Source organism: Calliphora vicina, chromosome 4 (genome assembly GCF_958450345.1).
Source record: "Calliphora vicina chromosome 4, idCalVici1.1, whole genome shotgun sequence".
NCBI lineage: Eukaryota > Metazoa > Arthropoda > Insecta > Diptera > Calliphoridae > Calliphora > Calliphora vicina.
Window position 1 is genome coordinate 46,562,186 of NC_088783.1, and position 25,860 is coordinate 46,588,045.

Sequence of the window (25,860 nt, forward strand, 5' to 3'; positions counted from 1 at the left end):
CAAATCTTCACTAATGCTTTCGAGAAGTTTCCTATTTTAAATCAGCAAAATCGGTCCACAAATGGCTGAGATATGAGGAAAAAACCAGGACAACCTCGATTTTTTACATATTTTTGACCTATATCTGGATTACTAAGTCATTAATATAGACAATATAGATATCTAATGATAGACATTTCAAAGACCTTTGCAACGACGTATATAAGACTATAGTAAGTTGGACCTACAATGGGTCAAAATCGGAAAAAATATTGTTTAACCCGAATTTTTTGTTTCACCAAAAAAAATGTTTAAAAAACCAAAACATATTTTTAAATTGCAAAAAAAAATTTTAAAGTTAAAAAAAAATTTAAAATAACAATTCAAAAAAAATTTTTACAAAATATTAAAAAAAACAACTTTGGAAAATAAAATAAATTTTGTTTACCAAAAAATATTTAAAATTCGTATTTTTAAGTATAATTTGATGAATGGTATATAAGATTCGGCACAGCCGAATATAGCTCTCTTACTTGTTTTTTATTGAAACGCACTCGGGGGGAGTAGAGAGGGAATAGTGTTTGTTGGCAATTGATTTAGGTGAACATCAGGTATATGTCGTTGCAGCATAGAGTTCTGTAGTCAAGAGTGATTCAAAAGGAAACATCTATTTGGACCACCCTGTATATATTAAATACTAAAATATGTAGGTATTTAAGTGTGCGATACTCGCATTACACAAAAGCCAAATAACTTTATTTAAATGTTATATCACACAGAAATACTACTATGTATTTACCTAATAAAATTTAAGAAAATATTCATTCATACGAATGGGACAAACAATAATATTCAGATAAAAAAGAAAAATAAAAAATGCAAACTCATTTTGTTTAGGTGTTGTAGAGTTGTCGCCTGTGAGGCAAAAATTCATAAATTATTGATAGTTATTTTTAAAAAAAAAAGTTTCATAATCAATGGAACAAATTGAATTCTTCAATCAATATACAAACATAAATATGATTTATTTATTTATTAATTTAATTAAATGTTTAATAAACATTCATAGCTTTAATCTTAATTTACATACTTCATCTAAATATTTCCCACGGTCGTTTTTTATTGCTCTATTAATTTGTAATAAACAGTACGACAATCGACGACACTTCATCATATTTAGAGGCCGATATACATGTTGCTTTATCATTAAACTAGTTTAAAATACACTTACAACTATGGCTTTAAACTATTACACAAATCAAACAAATTTCAAATCTAACATCATTACATTCAAATATTTGGATGGCATCTCTCAAATGATTAAACATGATTATGACCAACCGAACGAACAAACGACCACTTGTTCAAATTATGTTGCTGTTAAACTTGAAATTGTGGTTGTTATGATTCAACATTTTTTAACGGTGTGCAAAGGTAAAAACAAAATATGTTTAAGGCTTAGGCAACATAAACATGTGCAGCAGCATTATTGCCAAAAAAAACAAAAAAACTTCATTATTGACCATCACCAATAGAGTGTGGAAGACCTATATTTAGGTTAACAGCGCACATACATACACTTACAAACATATGCTCAGGTGTACCCAGCAAACCCGCAGCATTGATCTCAAATTGAAAATGATTTGAAAATTAATCTAGTTCTCAAAGGTTTGACATTAGAGAACAATTACAGGGGTTTTATTTCAAAATCTTAGTTGTAGATTTAAAGTGATTTGGTATCTGTGAAAACAATGCCGAATTATATTTCTCAACGATAGTGATCTAGATATATAATTGGTCAATTCACAAGGTCTCTTATCATGTCATATTGTCATAATGTCCTAATATTTCACAATGGTTTTTATTGTTTTTCAAGCAAAAAATGTCCTAAAATAATATTACTCTGTATGCTATGTTTATTGTGTTATCGTAACCAACCAGCAGAGACCTGCGCCGAATGCCTAAGAGTCGGTTAAGCCGAGCTGCCGAGTCGTGATATATTAGGACATTATGACAATATGACTGATAAGAGACCTTGTGAATTGACCAAATATTTACAAGAGATCTTGAACAACGCAAGATTACTAAGACACCTGTAGCGGGACAAAAAAGTAGTGCTCTCTGGTGTACCCAGCATTGACTTCAAATAGAGAATGTTTTAAATTATTCATATTTTTCAAACGTTTCATATTTCAGAACGAATAGTTTTCTCAGAAATTAGGAAAAAAATCTTAGTTGAAGATTTAACATAATTTCATGGTTGCGAAAACGATCCCAAATTATATTCCTCTACAATAGTGAATTAAGTTCATGTAGTTTATAAGTGATCTTGGACAATTCAAAATTGTGAAGCAACCTGTAGCGGGACAGATCATTCTTATTTTTCAAAAGTTTTATATTTGAGAACGAATCATTTTCTCAACAATTAAAAAAAATCTTAATTGAAGATTTAATATAATTCCTTCGCTGTGAAAACGATCCCAAATTATATTCCTCAACAATAGTGAATTAAATTCAAGCAGTTTATAAGTGATCTTGGACAACTCAAAATTGCTGTAGCAGACTGTAGCGGGACAGAAAATACATTTCAGTTCCCAAAGTATTTAAATTACTTTTGCAGTATATTCCTTCTAACAAACCGTTTTCATTTGCAAATCTATCATTTCTTAAACGATTGTCTATGTGTTTGCTGGGCATAAGTATCAAATCACCATACATTTTTTTATTAATACAATTATTACAAATTATATACAATATAAAATTTGAATGATTAATGTTTCTTAAAACGATGTCTAATTAAATAAACAGTGTGTAATGAAATTTGAGTATATTTTGTAAATTTGTCGGCCTACCGGTTAGAGGTTTTTATTTAAAAATAGAATGTAATTGTGGTAAATAAAAAAAAATATGAACAATATTTCTCCAGGGTGTTTACACGCGCAATTGCGCCTTGGTATCTTACTTTGATGGGAATATAAGCAACAAATCATGTCAATCTAAAATTAGACTCTGAAAACTAGTAAGAAAGTATAGTATCGGGCAAACCAGACATTATGATACTCTTAACAGCTATGAAACAATTATATGTCAATGATAGCAATATATATGAACCGATCCTTGCTTATTTGCTAAACTATGTATTATATGGACATCAATGAGCTTTGTATGGGAGCTATTAATTAAGATCTTGTGACAATCTCTGAATAGGTTTGTGCGAATATCGTCGATTTTAATGCACATAGTACTCAATGTTGTATGTTATCACACAAAACCGCTATAGATCATGTTCCTCAATATTTTGCTCATGGGCTGTTTAAATATTGTTACGAAATTGTACTTGAATTCAAATATAACGATTTTAAGGGCTGATTTAAAAGTAGCATAATGCTTTCAAATAACAGTGCTGTAATAGCAAACTGTAACATATCTGTGGGCATTATTAAATAAAAGCTTTCAGTTGACCATTCATCGTAAGTTGGCAACGCTGTTTGCTGCGACCGTATATTCGAATTCGAATATTCAGTTAAAGAACACTGTAGAAAGTACACCACAGATGGCGTATGTATTTGTAAGATCTAGAATATACGAACTTTGACAGTTAAAGAGGAATCTAGAGTGCAGATGGCAGTATTATAAATAGTGGCAGAGGTTGCAGTCGTTAGGGAGTTTATCAGAGACGCTTGTCGAATAAACATCAACTGAGTGACTTAAAGTTGTATTTTTCAAGTGAATTCGTGTACATTATAAAGTGTCTGTATTTCTGAGAATTTATAAACGTGTATAAAAAAAAAACATTGAGTGACTATTTAATTCTGTTGTTGTTGTATATTTTAAATAAATAAAGAGTTGTTACAATTTTTAAACTTCTAAACGGCTTTTATTTGCAATCAAAAGTATCCGGTTTATTTAAAGGAACAATATTAAAGAAGCAGAAGTAATGTTCGCTAGATTAAACACATTTTTCAAGTGCCAGAAGAAGCATTCAAGTGACTCGGGTTCTTAAAACGGTGTAGGAAATATTTCGCTACATATGATCTCATAAAATTTTACTTCAATTCCCGTGGTCTGGCCTTTATATTTTTAACAGAGTTCCTGTCAGGAACTTTTTGAGCCTTGCATGTTTTTAAACCTGCTTTAGCTTTAACTTTTCGTACCAAATAGTCCGAATACTGAGCTAGCCGGACTGCTTTCCTACCGGATGTGTTGGGAGCTCTTTGGAAAATGTTTTATATTTATTAGCTTTATAAACATCATGTGGACCATTCATTATACCTCAACCAGGTTTTGTATCAACGCTCAAGTTCTCCCGATACTGTTTAATGATTTTGAAATCAGTTTGATTGTTTAGCAAACTTTTTGTAGGACCAAGTTGGGTTTTGTTGAAAATATTTGATAATTTGAGTACGCACTTTTTTCTCGTCACTCATTTCAATCAGATTAACAACAATTAACATTAAACGTAATAACTGACATGCTTTACAAAGTTAACTTGATCAAACAAAAAAAATCAAATACTGTGTTAAGGTTTTTTCGATCTCAGTCCCTACATGGAATACAACTCTAATGAATGGTCCGATACATCTCCTACTAACTCTACTTTGGAGTTAGTAGGAGACAGTAGGGTGGGTATCCAATTCATACAACTTATGTTTCACTGTTTTATCGATAGTACTATGGAATGTGTTCTGCTGAAATTAGGGAACTGGTTTCGGATAGATTTTTATACCCCTCACCTTCGGGAGAAGGGTATATATAAGTTTGTCATTCCGTTTGTAATTTCCACAATATAATTTTCCGACCCTATAAAGTATATATATTCTGGATACTTATAGATAGCGGAGTCGATTAAGCCATGTCCGTCTGTTCGTCTGTTTGTTGAAATCAATTTTCTGAAGACCCCAGATATCTTCGGGATCCCAATCTTCAATAATTCTGTCAGACATGCTTTCGAGAAGTTTCCTACTCAAAATCAGCAAAATCGGTCCACAAATGGCTGAGGTATAAGGAAAAAACCAGGACAACCTCGATTTTTGACCTAAATCTGACATTAATATAGACAATATGGATATCTAATGATTCAAAGACCTTTGCAACGACGTATGTAAGACCATAGTAAGTTGGACCTACAATGGGTCAAAATCGGAAAAAATATTTTTTAAGCCGATTTTTTTTTTCTCCAAAATTTTCAAATTTAAAAAAAATTTAAATAACAATTCGAAAAAAAATGTTTCTAAAAAAATTAAAAAAACAACTTTGTAAAGAAAAAAATAAATTTTGTTTACCTAAAAATATTTGAAATTTTTATTTTGAAGTATAATTTGGTGAAGGGTATATAAGATTCGGCACAGCCGAATATAGCTCTCTTACTTGTTTTTATTCAAATCATGTTCTTCGTGGTCGAATGGACAATGGATCGCACACCACACTACATGGAAAACTAGTTCTTTAGACGTAGGTGGAATAAACTTCCTGCAGAAGTCTTTTTATCACATTCAATATAGGAAAGTGCAAATTAAATGTCCAGAACTACAATTTTTATTGCTCTCAGACAATGCATATTGAGTGTATGACTTAAAAATGCGGGATTTACAATAGATGACGTAACTTTTTTTTATAGTATAGCGTATAAAATATAAAGTAGAAAAACAACATCCAGTCACCCCCACCTGACTTAGCTCAATAGAATAGATATATGTTTAACGGAATAATGTGTAATTACTAGTATTTTAAATAATGATCAAACTTAATTTGACACTTGCTGAACATAAACTCGCTGAGTGAAAAGATTTTAAACAACATTTTGACAAGCACACTCAGTTCAATTGAATAAATGAATGAAAAATCTTAAATCAAGTGATTACAAATAAATGATTAATTATTTATAAAGTATTTCATCGATGACCACAATATTTGACCCATAAAATAAACGAGACAAGTTTTAAATAGTTCGATATTTAATAACAAAACCTATGAAGTAAAAGAGAGACACACACGAATAGAGATGGCAACATCAATAAGAGAGAATTAATCAAAAGCAAATTAAAATCAAAAATAAGCAAATTACAACCAGATAACGATGAAAGACAGAAATACACGCAATAACAAACTTATTGAGCAAGGTTAGTGTTTCCAGTGGAAGCTAGCTATACAGATGATAGATACTATTTAGTTTTTCTGCGTTTGCTTCTTTCTTCACTATGACTTGGGTTGATATGATAATGATGCTCGATGAATTTGTTAATAGTTTTTTTGTTTTTATTTTCATTATTAAAAAAAATATTTTTTTCCAAGAGAGCAGCAATATTATGATGTTGAACGTGTGTGAATGTAATTTGTTTGAAATTTATGCAAAAATGTTTAAAAATATTTATAGTTAGACTTTTTTTATTTTGGTAACGGTGATCCATACCCCAGCAATCATCAAGTCAATTGATGGTTTTTATTTCAGTTTGAAAAGAAATTTTGAAATCCATACAAAAAAAGTTTTTGTTGAGCTCCTCTTTCTGCCAAAGTTCAGTTACTACTGCTGCTTTTGCTGCTGTTAGGGCGATGAAGAAATAATCATGTTTTACAATATATATGTTTTGTTTTGTTAATGCTGTTGTTGCTGCTGCTTCGGATGTAAATGCTGATGTTCAAACCAGCTAAATGACATTGATTTTGGTTAATCGTTTGGTTGGGAGAACGACCAGCTAGCCATATATGGGATAAGTATAAAAACTAGGGAAATGCTAGAAAGTCTTATCATTCATATATTTACTGTATACAGGTTCAGTTCAACCTACTATCTGGATTATCCAACAAACTTTAAACACAGACTGAACTAAAATGAAGGTGTGTATTTCATTTTTATATTATTTTCTAAATAAAATTGGAGTGTTTAATTACAATCAATGTTGTCTTTGGTTTTAGATTTTTATTTGCTTATTGGCCACAGTATGTGCCTGCAATGCCACATTTTTGAGTCTTTTGGGAGGCAAAGGCGGTGGAAGTGGAGCAAGTAGCGGTGGCAGTCATGTAACCTACAATGTTGTTGCAACACCAACCCACGGAGGTGGTGGTGGTGGTCACGGTCATGGAGATGTACATGGTCATGGAGATTATCATGGCCATGGAGATGTACATGATCATGGTCATGGTGGACATGATGTTAGCTACTCCAGCAGTCATGGCAGTAGCCACGATTACAGTTATTCCCATGATCACGGACACGATCACGGTCACGATCATGGACACGATCACGGTCATGATCACGGTCACGATCATGGTCACAGCCATGGTGGTTCCCCTCAAGTTATTAAAATCATCTTGGATCAAGGTCATGGCGGCGGTCATGCCAGCTCGGGCGGTTACGGCTATGAAGGTGGTTATGCTAGCGGTCATAGTTATGGCTCTTCTGATCACGGTTATGGTGGTGGTGATCACAGTTATCACGGTGGTTCCTCTGCTGGTGGTGAAGCCCAAATTTTCAAAGTTATCACCCAAAGTTCCGCTGGCCCCGCTCCTGTTCATGTAGAGCATGGTTACTCAGCTGGTGGTTCTCAAGGCTGGTCTTCCGGTTCATCATATGCCTCGGGCTATGCTCATGGTGGTTCTCACAGTGTTAACTCTCAACTGAATGCCATTTTGCCACAAATTTTACAATTAATCTTGCAAGATGATGGTTCTCATGGTTCCCATGGCGGTTTCAGCTCTGGTGGCGGTGATGATTTAAACACTCAATTAATTACTCACTTTGGACAAAAGGGTAAGGCTGTCATCACACGCAGCAATGGTAAACCCAATAGCTTCTTAAACGGCGGTCATGTAGTACAAAAAGGTGTTCTTAAAGTAATGCGCGTCGAAGAAACTCCTGCTGCTGCTCATCCTGCTCCAGCTCATGGTCCTCCAGCTCATGGTCATTCTTCGTATGGTCCTCCTTCTCATGGTCCTCCATCTCATGGTCATGGCTGGTAAATCGCATCCCAAAGTCATTAGTGTGTCATTTTCATCTAGGCTCTTAGTTAAGATCATTTTATTTAAATTTTTAGTAAATTATATTTTTTAGTTTTAATAATAGCCTCTGTGAATCATTTGAGTGATTCGCTCGGTTTGTATTTTATAATTTATATGTAATAAATAAATTGTTTATTTATTTATTAATTTATATTTAAAAAAAAAAATAAATGAAAAAATCAAAAATTTTTAAATTGCTTAGTTTTCATTAGGGTTTAGGAAATCCAATGAATCATGGTAGTGTCGATCGCCAAAATCTTCTAAACTAAAAGTAATATTGCAAACAAATTTATGCAAGAATCATAGAAGTCGATCATTACACTATTGGACTACAGTCTATCAAATTTGGGGCTACCAACTAAGTCTTTAATTGATTTTCGGTTTGGGGACTTATTTCGTAGCGCCATCAAATTTCAACACCTCCGGTATAAAAACCTAGATACCAATAATTGTGAATAATTTTTACAGTCAATATTTTGAAATGTGTCTTAAAAATTACTTATTTGTGACAAACATAGAATTTATTTCTTTAACGTTTATTACAGCAGTGTTTGTGAAGATTGACCAATTCATATAACTTTAATAAATATCAAATTCATACTACCAAATTTTATGATGATCGTTCCATAATTTCTCACAGCACTTCCGATAAACAATTTATCATAAATAAATATGTACATATTTATATTGAAAGATATTTTTCATTTAGATGGTTTTTTTATTTGAATAAAAGAGTTTAAATAGAAGGAATTTTGACTATGACATCACAGAAAAATATCTGAGATGTATTTTTTATAGATAATTTCATTCAAATGTTGGCCGCAACTACGCTGTATATGGCCCATTCGAAGGCTGCAATTTTCGATCACTCTTTCCAGCATTGCTATCGGTTTCTCGCGAATTACGAATGGACCATCTACAGCGAGGGATACCGAGGCTATCGGTATCTCGCGAATTACAACTTTTGACTTCACATAACTCCAAAGAAAACAAGTGAGAAATTATGGACCCTACACTGAGTAAATATAAAAAAACTTATTCTTTTAAAATTGCAATAATTTATTTTCGTGAGCTATGGGAGCTATGACTGATCGCCATGAAATTATTTCATATGATTTATGTCTATGTGAAACTTATTTGGAGCGAAATTTGAGTATATCTTTATCTTTATATATATACATAATTCTTCTGTACGTGTGTTAGTAATTGAACTCCTCCTTAACGGCTGGGCCGATTTCGATTAAATTTGTTGTGTGTGTTTGAGTGGGTCCCTGGATGGTTTAGATTCACAATTGACCTATATTGGTACAATGGGCATGGCACCTCCCATACAAAGCAAACATTTATTATTGTATATCTGGAGTACTATTCTAGCGGAAGTCTTCAAAATTTGTGTGAGCTATGGCAGAACAAAGTTTGCCGGCACATCTAGTTCGATGAAATTTGATGTGTGTGATTGAGTGTGTCCCTGGATGGTTTAGATTTACAATTGACCAATATAGGAACAATGGGCGTGGCACCTCCCATACAAAGTAAAAATTTATTATTGCCTATTATAGTGGGAGTCTTCAAACTTTGTGTGAGCTATGGCAGAACAACGTTTGCTTGGACAGCTAGTATCAATATAAATTAAACATTTATGACCGATAAAGTCCTATTTCGGGAGCACATTTGTATGAGGGCTAAGTGAAATAATGGACCGATTTCAGCCAGTTTCAATAGCTTTCGTCCTTGGTGCCATATTTAATCAAAATATCTTAAAAATTCCGACCTTTACTTTGCGCACAAGGTTTATATGGACAGCCAGCTAGGCGGACGAACATCGTTTAATCGTCTCAGAAAGTGATCCTGATTCGAACGCATAATACGCTTCCTGCCTTGGTGGTGTAGGGTATAAAAATCCAGAGCTGTGATATCACATGATCTAGGCGGAAAGTTAGCAGGTCGATAAGGCGAAATAGATGCTCACCAAAATGAATTCTCAATAAAGTTCGAAGTGCATGATTTTCGTAATTTTATTGGCAACATCCGGTCCAAAAATACTGAATTTTGAGGCATGAGCATTCTCCCAAAAGAAATCTGACTTCTTCAAATGCTCTTTGTTTCACAAAGGATTGGCGAGAATTCACATTTTAACTATCTCCATGGAACAAATTTTTATGTACGTAAATTATTTTGGCGTCATTTTTAGTAATCACAGGACGTGCTTACTGGAATATTATCTATTTTTAAAAATGTTTATAACATATTTCAGTTAAATTCAAGTTAAATTTTAACATAATTCCAATGCATAAGCTTTCAAGTACTTTACTGGTTAGTGAGTGTTATTTTTAACCATTTTTTTAAATAAGTACAAAACATTTTTTTTAAAAAAATCAATTGAAAGTAATAGTTTATTTGAAATTTATGTTATTTCCAATTTAATATTACAATACATAGATAATACACCGTGAATAACAATTATTTATTTAAACTTTCAATATAAATCGTATTTATAAACAAATCCTAAAAGTATGCTTAGCATATTTATTTCATGATTTTATTTCTTTTAACCCCACAATGTACAACACATATAAATATGTTGGATAAATTAATTTTTTTATAGTTTTGTTTATTAAAACAAATTTTTTATTTGCATTTCTCATACAAAGTTTTTAAAAATTAAATGCTTTCTCATTATACTATTAAATATTATACTTATTTAGTTATTTGGAATTACAAATATTTATGGAGAATTGTGTAATACAACTCAATCAAATAGTTTTACTTGCATATAACAACATATTTTTATACCCTACACCACCATAGTGGGGAGGGTATAATGCCGTTGTGCAGATGTTTGTAACGCCCAAAAATATTAGTCTAACACCCACCTTAAAGTATACCGATCGACTTAGAATCACTTCCTGAGTAGATTAAACGATGTCCGTCCGTCCGTCTGGTCGGCTGGCTGGCTGTCCATGTAAACCTTGTGCGCAGAGTACAGGTCGCAATTTTGAAGATATTTCGATGAAATTTGGTACATATTATTTTTTCGGCTCAAGGACAAAGCCTATTGAAACTGGCTGAAATCGGTCCACTATTTCACCTAGCCCCCATACAAATGTCCTCCCGAAATTGGACTTTATCGGTCATAAATGTTTAATTTATATATGTATCTCCACTAATTCCGCTCCAAATAAGTTTTATATACACAAAATTCATGCCATCAAATTTTGTTACGATCGGTCCATAATTAGTCATATCACTTTAACGTGCATAAATCGCTTAAAAATGTTGGTATATACACAAAATTCAACATAGTTAACTTTAATATAGACATAAATCACACGACCTAATTTCATGGTGATCGGTCCATAATTGGTCATAGCCCCCATATTAGGCCCACTTCCGAAAATCACTCAAAAATATAAATTATTGAAATTTTAAAAGAAAAATGTTTTTGCTCTTTTACTTAGTGTAGGGTATTATATGGTCGGGCTTGACCGACCATACATCCTTACTTGTTTGATATAAGTTGCAACGTAAATCTGTGTTTGGCTCAAAGGTTTAATTTAAATATCATTACCATATAACTTTTCCTTTCCTGGATTTTTCAGAACCTTTTCAGTACCTTACGACCTCTATTTACATGTATAAAAGTATCCGACATTTTTATTTCAGATTATTGACTTTTCTTTCTTTTTCTGATTTTTTTATCTGAGTTGCACAATTTAGAAGAGTTCAGGGAGTTTATCTGTTAACAATCTTATTCATAAAATCTTTCTATATGAACCATCAAAATTCAGAGAAAAATCTACAAATTTTTATGGTTTTTCGAACATTCAACTCAGATGTTATAAGATTTGCTGCTGCAAATGAAGATTAACAAAAAATTCTAAAGTTTAAAAATAGGAAATTCCGGTCCTCGAGTTAATACGATAGTGGGACAGTGTCCCATCGATTATTTCTGCAGGAGATTTGGAGATTTCTCCGCATTGACAGCGAGATGAGTAATCTCTGTCGAACTCTGCTTAATTAGATGCTAGTAAGTTTTTGGGATCACATCGTTGGATTTCGCAATGAAACAGTAGGAAATTCTGTGTATAACCATTACCTAAATTAACGAAATAATTAGAGTTCCTACGCAGGAAAATTTTCCTGGGAAATATTTGTCAGGAATTTCTTCATAAGTTTTCTTCTAAAAGTTACAATATTCAGATTCGTTTCGATGGCCAAATTTGTTGCTAATTGAATTATACTATTATATCCATAGATTTTTTCGGTTCTAGCAACAGATAGTCAGTTGGCAAAGAAGTATTGCGGTTGAAAAACCCGTAACCCTGCCACAGTAGAAAAATTCGTTTATTAAGAATGAATCAAATTTAATGTTTATGCTCTTATTGGAATTATTAAGATGCCTACACCCATAAAATCCATATTGAATCAATAAGAAACATTAACGAAAGTCTAGTAATGTTGAAATTTTTTATTTCAATATGGAAAAATGGAAAAAAGTTGAAAATGATTGATTTATCGTATTTCAACATAATTTTTCTATTGAAATCTATTATACTGAACATTATTGAATTAATATGACGCGTTCTTATTTTTAAGTTGCAGGTTTTCCCTCAGTGTAACATTACAACTTTTAGGAATATTCAATGAATATTATTCATACATATGTATTTATAGAAAATAATAACAATAATAATGGTTCGAATTTGTTTATTTAAAATCAGATTTGTTTTATAGAGTCAACATAGTCGAAATTCTTAAGTTTTTTAAGAATGCCACTATTAATTTAGAAACCCTTATAAAAGCTGGAACAACATTGTACAACCAAATATATGTAGTTATTTTATACTTCTTTTAAAATCCTGAAAAAATTATAAGTCGATTTATTCGAAAAAAAATTTCTGGTTTTTGGTTTAATTTAGTACAAAAAGTTCGAAACGAAAGTTCGAAACAAAAAGAAACGATTTTTTAATTTCCTACCGGTAAAGAAAAAAGTCAGGGAAATTAGGAACCCTAAAAATAATCATAATATTGCATCCCTAATGGGAAGGAAACTGACACAAAACTAGCTATGTGACTGTTTCTTTGGGAATCTGTTTAAGATCTAAACAACTGCCACTTTAACATGGCATTGACATATTAAGGTCCTGCAACTCAAGTTGCATTGCGGACTAGTGCGTTTAAAACCATTAAAACAAACTTACCGCAGGGATTATAAAAAAACTTGGCATTTCGGCTCTGGGAGTTTTAAGGGAATAGTAAGGAAACTTTCGCATGACTGGTTGCTTGCAATGGACCAATTAGTCTAAGCTTGGGAGACATAATAAGTTCTGTGTTACAGTATTGCTACTCTATTATCAAACATTTTAGGATTAATGTAATAGTCAGACAGTGTCCTATTAGGCCTTTATACCATAGAATATTTAGTTATGGTTCCTCATTGACAGAGAGGTGACTAGACTCTGCTTTGTATATATTTAACTTATCAATCTAGCTTGTTTCTACGATAGTAAGTTACTAGTGCGTTTAAAACAATTAAAACAAATTCCCCGCAGGGATTATATAATGAGACCTTTTAGACATTTTTTAGCAGGTCACTGCACGTGCCTAAGTGAACTTCTACTGTTTTGGATATTTTATACATTCACAAACGATTATTTAAGAAAATATTCATACAACATCTGTAGTTATTTTATAATAATTGATCTCATTACATGACTTCCATGTAACTCTAATTAGAGGCAAATGGATGTGTAAAACTTAATTGATCCACAACTAATATCGAATGCTGCACAAAATTATGTAAAATGCATGTTTAACATACTTGTAACTATGTTTACAAGGTTAGAGCATGTTCACAAACAAACATTCACACAAAAATATGATTAAATTAACTCCATAACTAATAAAAAATATTGCATTCAAATTGTAACGAATTGTAATAGAAACGAAATCAATGTTTTTGTTTTTGTTAAATAGGTTTTTGTTTTTGTATGTAAATAAGCTGTAAGTTGCTGTTGCTGTATTGCACGCATACTAGACTCTACTGTAAAATCCCAACTCAAAAATATATGAATATGATTTGAAAACTAAACCTGAATGAATGGCTAAGCGACCACCTTTGATGTTTATTGGTATCAATCATTAAAAAGTGTAACTTAAACAATTTTTATGACAAAAATATGCAAAAATTCAGATATAGGCGTTTTTGGAAAATCATCTCGTATATGATTTGTGAAACGTATGTCGGTGTCGTATTAAATTTCTTTTGTCAAAAAAAAAACTGGGAATTATAAAGAAGATTCATAATGATAGGCTTATATCCAGTTTTATAAAACTGGTAATGTTGCATTGAGATTTCATCGAGTGAGCAGAGGAAATTTTTGGAGTAAACAATGTGACCAACTATTTATTATGAGATTATTCGAGTTATTGCAATAACTGTCATTAAATGACAAATTTATTTATAATACTATGTAATTTAAAAGATTTTGAAATGATCTGAGCAGCTTAAAGTTTATTAAAACAAAGGTAAGGATTAGGGTATTCGAATTATTCGATTTTTCTCTTGTTCGAATAAAACGAATAATTCGAATAAGAGATTTCAACTTGTTCGAATAATTCGATCACACGTTTAAAATTAATCGAATTATTCGAATAATTAAAATTTTTTTAAAAAAGTAAAGAATGAAGTTTTGATGTCGGTTTTTTAATATTTAATATTTAAGAAAAACAAAAAAATAACGTTAAAGTTAACAATTCAAGTATTGATAATGTTAAAAAACATTCGAAAACAAAGTCCATCATTAAATTTTCCAAAGAAATATTCTCATCAGATTAACTCCCGAACAATCTACAAAACAATTGACTAGCAAACCATTTAGTTTCCGTTTTGGATGCTTTATAAAATTTGAGCTAGTTAGACATGATCTTGAATTCAAATACAATATAAACGTATTAAGAACTTTTTATGTCATTCATTAATTCGGGTTTTAAATTGAATAACTAATTCTTTAGTAAATTAATTATTCAATATTTCTAAATTATTTATAATTAATTGTATTATACATCAAGCTCTATCAACGTTGCCGAATCTTTGCTTAATAAAGTGGTCTTGGGGAATTTCACAATAAAGGGAATCTGTCCAAAGTTTGATATCATTGTCAGTGAACGTGGCTAGTTTGAAGTCAGGCACTGCATGATTGACGCATTTACAAATATGCAAAAAGTTTATTACCATGTTAGACAAAGATGTTCAACGATGTTCAAGATCATATATAAGACGAACTCCATGCTTTTCTTGCAACAAAACGTTAGTTTGCAAATATTTGTGTTTATCATCCGATTTATTAAATATTTTGCAACACTTACGTACGGTTAATAACATCACTTATATGCATATATTTTAATATTCTCCATCACATTCAATTAAATTTGAATCTAAGTTAATATTTTGATTATTAATTGCGATGCTTCTAATATTTTGCCAGCTAAATAACAAATATTTTATTCCGTACCTTTTATTTTCATTGGTTCATGTCCTAAGTTAAAAATTTTGAAAGATTTGTTTTTAGAATTGTAACTTCTTGCAGTAATATTTATATATTTATAGAAGGAGCTATCGGAACACTCATCTACAGTGATCGAAAGTCCCATTGTCTTTAGTTATTTGTCGAATTTCAGAAACAATACAATTTATGTGAGTCATTATTACTTATTTAAATTTGAAATTATGAAACTTTTTAAGCAATTTAATAATTTTAAATATATGTATATGAACATTTATTCGGTTTATTCGATTATTCTACATAAAATTGTTAGAATTATTCGTTATTCGAAAATGCCCATTTTTAAATTGTTCGAATAGTTATTCGTAAGAAATTATTCGATTAATCGAACGATCATTAGTCGAATGAATACCCTAGTAAGGATAGATGTATAAAAAAATGTTTAGCAGGAATCATGAGAGTGTTCTGCTACCTCTTACCATACTTCCAATCCAAAAATAATTAGTAGAATTCTTGCTTAAAAGATTCTAGCTGAAGCTCATTTAAGTTTCAATATTTAAGCTGTAAATGCCTTACTGCAATAGTTTGGGCATTCACACATAAACGACCCTAATTCAAAAATGTTGGTCACATCAATACTACCATTACAATTAACAATATCTTATTGATTCACACGAAGAAGATCAAAAAATATATGCTGATCTTGATCATGAACATTGCCCACTGCTAAATGACGTTGAACAACACCCAAAAGAGCATAAAATTAGTAAAAAACAGTTTGAGTATCAGTTTTCTAAGAAAAAAAATCTATTGTTTGATGAAAAGTTTCAAACTATTGTAATAAATGTTGTATCAGAAATGAAGATGAGATTATCAGTATAAAAACTCTTGAGTTGTAATCATTTGACAACATTCGTCAGAGAGACATTTTCTGAGTTAGACACAGGTACAATTTGTAACACTTAAGCGGAGGAAATATCAAAATGAAGGTAAATTAAATCACGGAAATAAAAAATTACAAGGAATTTAAAAATTAATGAAAATTTTCTTTTTAATAATTTACAGTTGTTTGTATGTATGTGTGCTTTGTTTGCTGTTGCCAACGCTGGCTTTTTGGGACTCTTAGGAGGTGGTGGTGGAGGTGGCGGCTCTGAGCATGGACACGATCATGGACATGGAGGCGGTTATATCAGCGAATCTCATTATAGCCATGATCATGGACATGATCATGGTCATGACCACGGTCATAGCGCTCCTGCCCAAATTATCAAAGTAAAACTTATAAATGAAGATCATGGTGGTAGCTATGGTCATGGTGACAGTTATGGTCATGGTCCAGCCGCTGCTCCTCAAATCATTAAAGTTATCCATCAAGAATCATCAGGTGGTTTCTCTGGTGGTCATGGCCCAGCACCCGCTCCACAAGTCGTTAAAGTTATTCACCAAGAAGCTGGACCATCAGGTGGTTATGGTGGTCATGGTCCTGCTGCTGCTCCTCAGGTTATCAAAGTAATTCATCAAGAATCTGCTGCTAGCCATAGTCATGGCGGTCATGGTCATGGCAATCATGCCGCCGCTCCTCAAGTTATCAATGTTATTCACCAACAAGCTGAATCTTCGGCTGGCGGTCACAACTATGGTCCAGCTCCTGCTCCCCAAGTAATTAATGTTGTTCACCATCAAGCTTCTGCTGGTGCTTCATCTGGTTCACTAGGTTCAACAACTGGACCAGTTTCTGCTCCCGCTAAAGTTATTAAGGTCATCCATCAAAATGCTGTTTCTAACGGTGGTTCTTTTGCCGCATCTGGTGCTGTTCAACAGCAAGTCAGTGCTCCAGCCAAGGTAATTCGTGTAATTCACGAACAAGTACAATCTCAGTCCTTAGCTCAGTCTGGATCTTTCCAAAGTGCTTCTGTAGCTGCTCCCGAAAACACTTACTTGCCTCCTGTACAAGCTCCTGCTCCAGTTTTCAGCCCACCTGCTCCACAATACAGTGCTCCTGCACCACAATACACCGCTCCCGCTCCTCAATACACTGCCCCAGCTCCACAATACAGTGCTCCCGCACCTCAATACAGTGCCCCAGCTCCTCAGTACAGTGCACCTTCTTTTACCGCACCTGAGCCCGTCCCAGTTGCTGCCCATTTCCCCGCTCAATCCTATGGACCACCACACCATTAAGCCATATTTTCAAATTTTTCCTCTAAGAGGAAATTTTATAGCTGAAAATATTTTCAGCATAGGAACATAGTCATACACACCCACCCACACAAACGTACTACTACTTACTCATTTTGTACCTGTCTTGTTACGCCATAAATTAATTTTGTGTACTTTAGTTTTTAAGATATAGTTAAATAAATGAAAATTTTTATAGAAAAAAAAACAAGAATATTTTTTTGAGAAAAGGATTTCCGAGACACATGTTTGGTGCCTATATCCCAGTACTGATTAAGCCAAATATTCTCAATGTCTGGTTATCGTTTTTCGTAGCGATATAACTTCCAATTAATATCGTCACGATACAAAATAACCAGAGATTGAGAAAATGGGACTAAGAGGTTTTAATTAGAAATTTAGAAAAACAACACAATACATACATTTAGGTAGTTATGTGATGAAAATCATGTTTGAAAAAGAAACGTTTTAAAAAGGAATATAGATATGTGTTTATTATTTTCATTAGGGGCATTGTTTACATTGTAATAGTTACTTTTAATTTACTAATGAAAATTCTATTCCTAAATGTATTTAAATTGTTTTTAAGTACTGGTCTATATTTTCTAAGAGAATAAATCGAACGAGTATCATCCAATACCTGATGGAGATGTTAGTGCAGTAAGTTTTTAATAATATGCCTTTTATTTAAATATTCCGTTGCAATTCAAAAATGATTTTAAAAAATTCAAAAAAATAGTTGTATGCATTTGTTTAAAACTTACCTTAACGTTTACTTTAATTCAGGTTACGTTTCTATTATTTCCAAAACAAAGAAATACATTTTTTAAATTTTTTAACACAATACACACATTATTAGATTTTTAAAGGTCGCACGCATATTTTATTAATCACAATAGGAATAATTTTTTCTTTAACCTTTTTTTAACAATAAACACACATTTTCTCTTTCATTATCTACTCCCTTTTCAAAAATCATGCCATTATTACAACAACAAATACACTATTAAACGACCCGTTAAAAAAGAAGCTGCAGCAAAAATTTCATTGCCGATTGCAGTTAGCTTTTCTTAGTTATTTTAATAACTATTGACGAATATTAACCATTACATTTATTGAAAAACTTATTAAAACCCGTATAAACTAAATTAATTTATATAAAACAAACACTTTGCACTTTTATTACATTTAAATTAATTTTTATTTGCAAACACGACTGCGTGACGTTAAAAAGTCCAATTAAAACTGAATGACATGAAAATTGTAAAAGAGTACAATGACAGTATGAAAATTTGTTCTCTGGAATTGTGGGGTTACCGTATTGTGTGCATTTATTTTCATTTCTCTATTACACACACACACATACAGTGGAGAAAAAGTGCTCCATTTTTTGTAAACACCGGCAAATTGCATTACTATACAACAACAGCAAAACCCGCGAAATAAACAAACACAAAACAACAATCACAAGTGCAAAAGCCAATTGCATTATATTTTTTGTTCAAGCTTTATATTAATTAATAAATTTCACATTTTTTAATGGTTTAAACAATTATTGCACTATTAAGTATTCATTTATTGTTAATCACAATTTTATTAGGTTTTCTTATTTATTTTATTAAATTATTTTGTCAAGACAAGTGTGTACGTTTAGAATTTACGAATTGAACTGAGGAGAATAAGAAAAAATGTAAAAGAGTTCAAGTGAGAAGAGTTTCGTGCTCCATTTTTGTAAACACCGGCAAATTGCAACAACAACAAAAACCGCGAAATAATAAACAAACACAAAACAACAATGATATCTGCATTAGATTTTTTCTTAAAGCTTTATATTAATTAATAAATTTCGTATATTTTAATGGTTTAAACAATTATTGCACTATTAAGTATTCATTTATTGTTAATCACAATTTTATTTGGTTTTCTTACACAGTACAACATTTTTCAGTTAATTGCTTTGGGACTCAATTCTGACAATTGCACGTGAAAGTAGCCCCAACAAAAGGAACTTCTGCATCATTAGTTTTGTCAAGTTGGCTGCCGTAATAATTTAATGACCATACGAATTTTTTTCCTCAAGGTGGATCGTATACCGTACGGAATATCTCTTTTGTGGCTGAAGCAAAGTTGTAGATATTGAATAGTAGAAAAAAGTACGGAACATACCTACCCGAAAAAGGTGCATCCAGTGCCTTAAAAATTGCAAAAATGCCCATTTTTTTTAAAATTTTTTACAAATTTTTCACCTTTTTTACTCAATAACTGGATTACAAATCCAATAATGAACCGATCACCATGAAGGTCGTGTGATTTGTGTCTATATGAAAGTTATTTATCATGAATTTAGTATGTATACCATCATTAGTATGTATACAATCATTTTTAACAGATTCATGCACTTTAAAGTGATTTTCGGAAGCGTGTCTTATATGGGAGCTATGACTAATTATGGACCGATCATAATAACTTTTTTTGACATGAATTTTGTATATATCAAACTTATTTGGAGCGAAATTTGTGTAGATACATACATACATATATAAATTAAACATTTATGACCGATAAAGTCCAATTTCTGGAGTACATTTGTATGGGGCTAGGTGAAATAATGAACCGATTTCAGCCAATTTCAACAGAATTGGTTCTTGGGCCGAACAAATTATATGTACCAAATTTTTTTATGATCTGTCTATAATTAGTCATAGCTCCCATATAAGACACGCTTCCGAAAATCACTTTAAAGTGCATAAATCTGTTAAAAAGGATGGTATACATACAAAATTCATGATAAATAACTTTCATATAAACACAAATCACACGACCTAATTTCATGGTGATCGGTCAATAATTGCATTTGTAATCCAGTTATTAAGCAAAAAAGGTGAAAAATTGGTAAAAAATTTAAAAAAATGGGCATTTTTGCGATTTTTAAGGCTCTGGATGCACCTTTTTCGGGTAGGTATGTTCCGTTCTTTTTTTCTACTATTCAATATCTACAAGTTTGCTTCAGCCACAAAAGAGATATTCCGTACGGTATACGAAATATAACCGTGCTAATATATAGAAAAACTGATAAAAATCCACCTTGAGGAAAAAAAAATCGTATGGTCATTAAATTATTACGGCAGCCAACTTGACAAAACTAATGATGCAGAAGTTCTTATTTTTGGGGCTACTTTCACGTGCAATTGTCAGAATTGAGTCCCAAAATCATGTGTTGTACTGTGTTATTTATTTTATTAAATTATTTTGTCAAGACAAGTGTGTACGTTTAGAATTTACGAATTGAACTGAGGAAAATAAGAAAAAATGTAAAAGAGTTAAAGTGAGAAGAGTTTTGTGAGGATATGTATGGATGTAGTATTCCCATATAAAAAATAATATTAAATAACGATTTTAATGAAATTTAAATTTAAAATTTATTATAAGTACAAACTATGATCGACAATACTATGGAAATCTAAATATGCAATAATTAATAGTTCAAAATCGAAACAAATTACAAAGTAATTTATATTTTTTAGTACATATATATTTCATTAATATATCAAAATTTATTAACTTCTGATTAATTTAAAAATTGATTATGAATAAGGAATAAAGGGGTTCTAATTTAATTTTTCAAATCAGATTGTATATAAACAAATTTAAACCATACAATTTCATACTTATTTCATTCTTATGTGCTGTTTTTCTATATCGAACGAGTACATGTAAAACGTCCACTCAAAGCACTCGTTCGCTATAGAAAAACAGCACATTAATGAATTTTTTGCTGTGGCTTGAGTTGTGTGAAAAAATTCGATTAACGAGAACCGAAAAATGGAATGGAAATGGACTCTTTCAATTAGGAACAAATTTGGTCATCGCTACGAATCTGAATATTGTTACTTTAAGAAGAAAACTTATTCGGGGTTGTCATAGAATCCAATCATTGTCGGAATCGGTTTTGAAAATGACAGAAAAAGTACATTGGTCTTTTGAAATCGAAAGTTATCGGTTTCATATTCGATCTAGAATTAAATTCTTTATCGATTAAACAAAAAATTAAATTGAATTTCATAAGACAAATGTACCTTTTTTGTAGTTTTCAAAACCGATTCCGATAATGATTGGATTCTATGACAACCCCGATTAAGAAATTCCTGACAAAAATTTTCTGAAAATTTCCAAAAATAGAAAACAAAATAAAAATTATGCATTATTATGGTATTGACAAAACAATGGAAACTAATTTTTATAAACATTTTCGGGCGCTTTTAGTGACTTATTATCCCAGAAACTAACTCTCAGTATTTTGTTGCATATCCCTGGTTTTTTATTACTGCCAAATAAAGATTTAACCTATTTTGCAATCTACAATTTCCAATAGGTTTTCTATGGAATTGAAATCTGGCGATTGGCAGGCCACTTCAAAACACATACCTCATTGGATTGTAAGCACTCGGTTACCACCCTAGAGGTGTGTTTGGGGTAACTGTCGTGCCGGAATCTCCGAACTAGGGGTACATTCCTCAGCGTATGTATTATACATAACATTGTTTGAAATGGATCTCTATTCGATTCCAATCATAGTATATTTCATACTTTGCCCAACAAAACAGCATCACACCATAATGTTGCCCTCTTCAAACTTGACTGTCTTACTTGTGTACTTGTAGACCATTCTCTTTCACTCCGTCCGTCTTACAAATGTTCTTCCATCATTCCTCCCTATTAAATTGTATTTGGATTCATTCGAAAAGAGAAGAGTATTCCATTCCTATCTAGGCCAGTTTAAATGTTCTTTTGCAAATTGTTTTTGTTAAAAATAACAGGTTTTTCGTGGGGTTAACCAAGACCAGCATCATTTGCACTGCGGCTAACAGTTTTTTTTTAAAAAATTTTAGATTATTGATAACATTACGTTGAGTTATTTTTGGGAATTTCTTAAACTCTCTGGCTATAAAAATTTAACTTACAGAATATAGTTTTCAAAAATGTTTCTTTTCCATCCAAGTTTTCATTATCTTCTAATTTCGAAAGAAATTAGATTTCTTGTGTACATACTAAAGATTACTTTTCAAAGTCAGTGTTAGCATATTTTTGTAGATTACTCTACACTTTCCTTACAAGATTATTATCTTCTTATTACAAATTACATACTTATAGCCATTTAGAAAAAGGGCTTACAAGAAGTTTATATACAAAATTTCCCAAATTTTATTAGGTTTTTTCGTTAAGCCAACGAAATTATCCTTTATGTAAGTTTCTACAAATCAATATTCGAACGATTTATGATTTTCAGCGGCATTAATTTGCCTAATTATTTAAACAAATGACAACCGTTACTTTGAAGATAAAATTTAAGCAAAGACAAATCTCTTTAATATGTAAAACCTTGATTAATTAATTCGCGACTATATTTAAATGTAAAACTAATTTTCTGTCTTAAAATATATATAAAGAAAACCATAAACAAGTGCTATTTTACATTTTAAACAATAAAATACTAAACTAGTTAAAAGCCAGGTAATTAATTTGTGTGAAACGTGCTAAAAACACACCTTAATTTAAACAACAGCATCGCATCGTCGCTCTAAAACAAACATGACCTTCATAAAAGCGGCTGACAAAAAACCTACCAGACAATAGATACACAAATGAAGCATAAATGCAGAAGTGATATGCTTCCAGGTATTTGAGAAAGATTAAGCGAAAAAACAACGCAGGTATTAATTAACATACATGTGTATGTATAATAAATTGATAGAAATCTGCTAGATAAATGTAACTCAAGCTAAAATATATGTAATGAAGACAATAAATTATAATCAAATCAGTTACGCATATGGGAAAGCGTCAATGGTAAGGGGGAGAAGTCATGAATTCAAAAAAAAATAAAGCGGTAAATTTTGTTTAAAACAAATCAAATTAATTTTTACATTAAATGCCAGTTTCATATAAAATATGCAACAACAAGCTGAAAAAATACATAAAAAAGACTAAGTTTGTTTGTTGTTTTTTTTGTATAATTTTTTATATTGTTTTGGTTTGTTTTTTTTTAATTATTTCATAATCATACCAAACATTATTCATTCATACATCTTTTCATTTATTAACACCGAAAAAAGAGCTGAATTTGCTGCATTAATTCTCTTTACAACTCGCTCTCTCTTTATTTCAGCTTTACAAATTTCAAGATGTGATAAATTTTAACCAGTTTTAAGAGGTTTTTTAAAAACCTTTTATTTTATTACACTTAAATATGTTCCTATTAAGGTTTTTTTACGGAATTTTAAAGATGTTGCATTTTTGACGAGTTGTTTTATTGTTGTTTTTTAGACTTAAACAAAAGTTAATAAAAATTATTCGGCAGCTTTGACAAGAGCTTCACAAGCTTCAATGGCAATGGCAGCTTCAGCTTTAGCCTGTAAATATACAAACGTTTTTATAAGTTTAAGTTTTACTTTTGTTTTGCTTTGTTATCTTACCAAATCAGAGGAGGCAGAGGAAAGAGCTGATTGGTATTGGGACAACAATTGACGAGCTTCAGAGGCATCGATGTCAGCAATATTGTGAGCTTCTTCAGCCAATACTTGTACGGAAGAATCCTCGTTGACGGTGATGGTACCGCTGGATACAAAGTATTTGGAGGTTTTGCCATCATTTTCGTATACTTGGACAACGCCGGGTTTCAAAACAGCTGTAAGCATGAAATATTAAAGAAAAGTAAATGTGTTAAAAATGTATGTACCTATATACAAAATCAACGATTTAAGTGTAATTTAAAATTCAAAATGCTTAGAATTATGTAGGGATAATGGACGGATTCCGTTTGTATATCGATATTGCACTTGATATATACACTTGCAAACTAAACTAATTTATTCACAGTTTTAGTAAAATCAATATCCAACTATTAAAAAAACTTACCCAAAGTTGGTACATGCTTGGCCAAGATACCGAAGCTGCCGGAGAAAGAGGGCACATCGATTTGACGTACTTCGGCATTATCGAAGAAGGTTTTGTTGGCGGCAGCAAAGGTGAGTTTCATCTCGTCAGCATAGCCACGGGTTTGTACGAAACGGGCACCACGGGCAGCCAACATACGAGCACTCTTAGCCATAGACATGATGATCTAAAATAAATAAGTTACTTATTATTTATACAATTATTACATAAAAACAATGAAAATCTGTTTGTTTTCCAAAAATCCTCGAATTTTTTCCATTATGTAACTTTGTAGGTTATGACCACACAACAAAACATAATAAATTCAGACATTTGATTACTTGCATCGGTTAATTTTACGCGATCATTCTGAGATTTTCTGGAGCGTTCACCAGGTGCATTTTTATTTACCTGTTAATTTATTTAAGTCTGTGGGAGCGTTTCAAGTTAAATTTCTTTGGAAATTATGTGAAAAACCCTTAACTGCTACGGTTCTCCAAAATGCGAAATGTCAGTGCGGCCTGTAAGAAAATTTATCAGCTGTCAATATGACATTTGCAAAAAATTGGTAGCACTTTTTATTTAGTTGATGTGAGTGCTGCCAGACTAAAAATTATTAGTGTAATATATTAGGAATTTTTTATTTTAATAATTTTATTTAATATTTATAACTATTTAATTACTCATATTTTAGGAAATGATACAAAAAATATTAATGCGAATCCCTGCAACATGTATTGTGGTTTGTTTTTTCGATAATATAATCACAATAAATTTTACCATAAAATAAAAATTTAGTTTGATATTGGATTTTGCCAAAATCTAATTAAATTTTATGGGATTTTAAAAATTATCGATAAATTAACTATATTTGTGTCTGTGCATTAGTAAAATGATAATTTTTGTGTGTAAATAAATATTTTAAAAATTAAAATAAAATAATAGATAAATTTTATAATGTTTTTCTGATTGTCCATAGTACTTATGTAAACAGATTTTATTCTAATCGAAATGTCGTACGAACGAGATTTAAAGTTACGTGGCTATATTTTTTCTAACGTTAAACTAATATTATATAAAACCTTTATAAAATACATACATTGTATTAATTTAAGTAAGCAAAAAACTAACCATATAAATATATAGGGGTTTTAAATATCAATATTTTGGAGGTACCACTTGAGTTTGATGGACTTGATTTTATGGTTTTTTTTAAATATTCTGCAAACTCTGTTATATTTATACATGACCAAAAATACTAAATTCGTTT

The 25,860-nt window shown here is 31.3% G+C and overlaps 3 protein-coding genes across 3 annotated transcripts; 2 read left to right on the forward strand and 1 right to left on the reverse strand.

The window, feature by feature from the left end:
• Positions 1-6,807: 6,807 nt before the first annotated feature.
• Positions 6,808-7,935, forward strand: LOC135958401 (zinc transporter SLC39A7). The gene is made up of 2 exons (XM_065509304.1): positions 6,808-6,813; positions 6,892-7,935. Exons 1-2 carry the CDS (start codon positions 6,808-6,810, stop codon positions 7,933-7,935), a joined length of 1,050 nt encoding a protein of 349 aa, XP_065365376.1.
• Positions 7,936-16,462: 8,527 nt separating this feature from the next.
• LOC135958402 (hornerin-like) lies at positions 16,463-17,660 on the forward strand. Its single transcript, XM_065509306.1, has 2 exons — positions 16,463-16,468; positions 16,545-17,660. The coding sequence occupies exons 1-2, from the start codon at positions 16,463-16,465 to the stop codon at positions 17,658-17,660; spliced, it is 1,122 nt and encodes a 373-aa protein (XP_065365378.1).
• A 5,986-nt stretch (positions 17,661-23,646) lies between these two features.
• On the reverse strand, positions 23,647-25,155 carry ATPsyndelta (ATP synthase, delta subunit). The gene is made up of 4 exons (XM_065507033.1): positions 25,002-25,155; positions 24,573-24,777; positions 24,131-24,342; positions 23,647-24,067 (listed from the first exon to the last, which is right to left on the reverse strand). The coding sequence occupies exons 2-4, from the start codon at positions 24,769-24,771 to the stop codon at positions 24,005-24,007; spliced, it is 474 nt and encodes a 157-aa protein (XP_065363105.1). The 5' UTR covers positions 24,772-24,777; positions 25,002-25,155; the 3' UTR covers positions 23,647-24,004.
• Between the last annotated feature and the right edge of the window lie 705 nt (positions 25,156-25,860).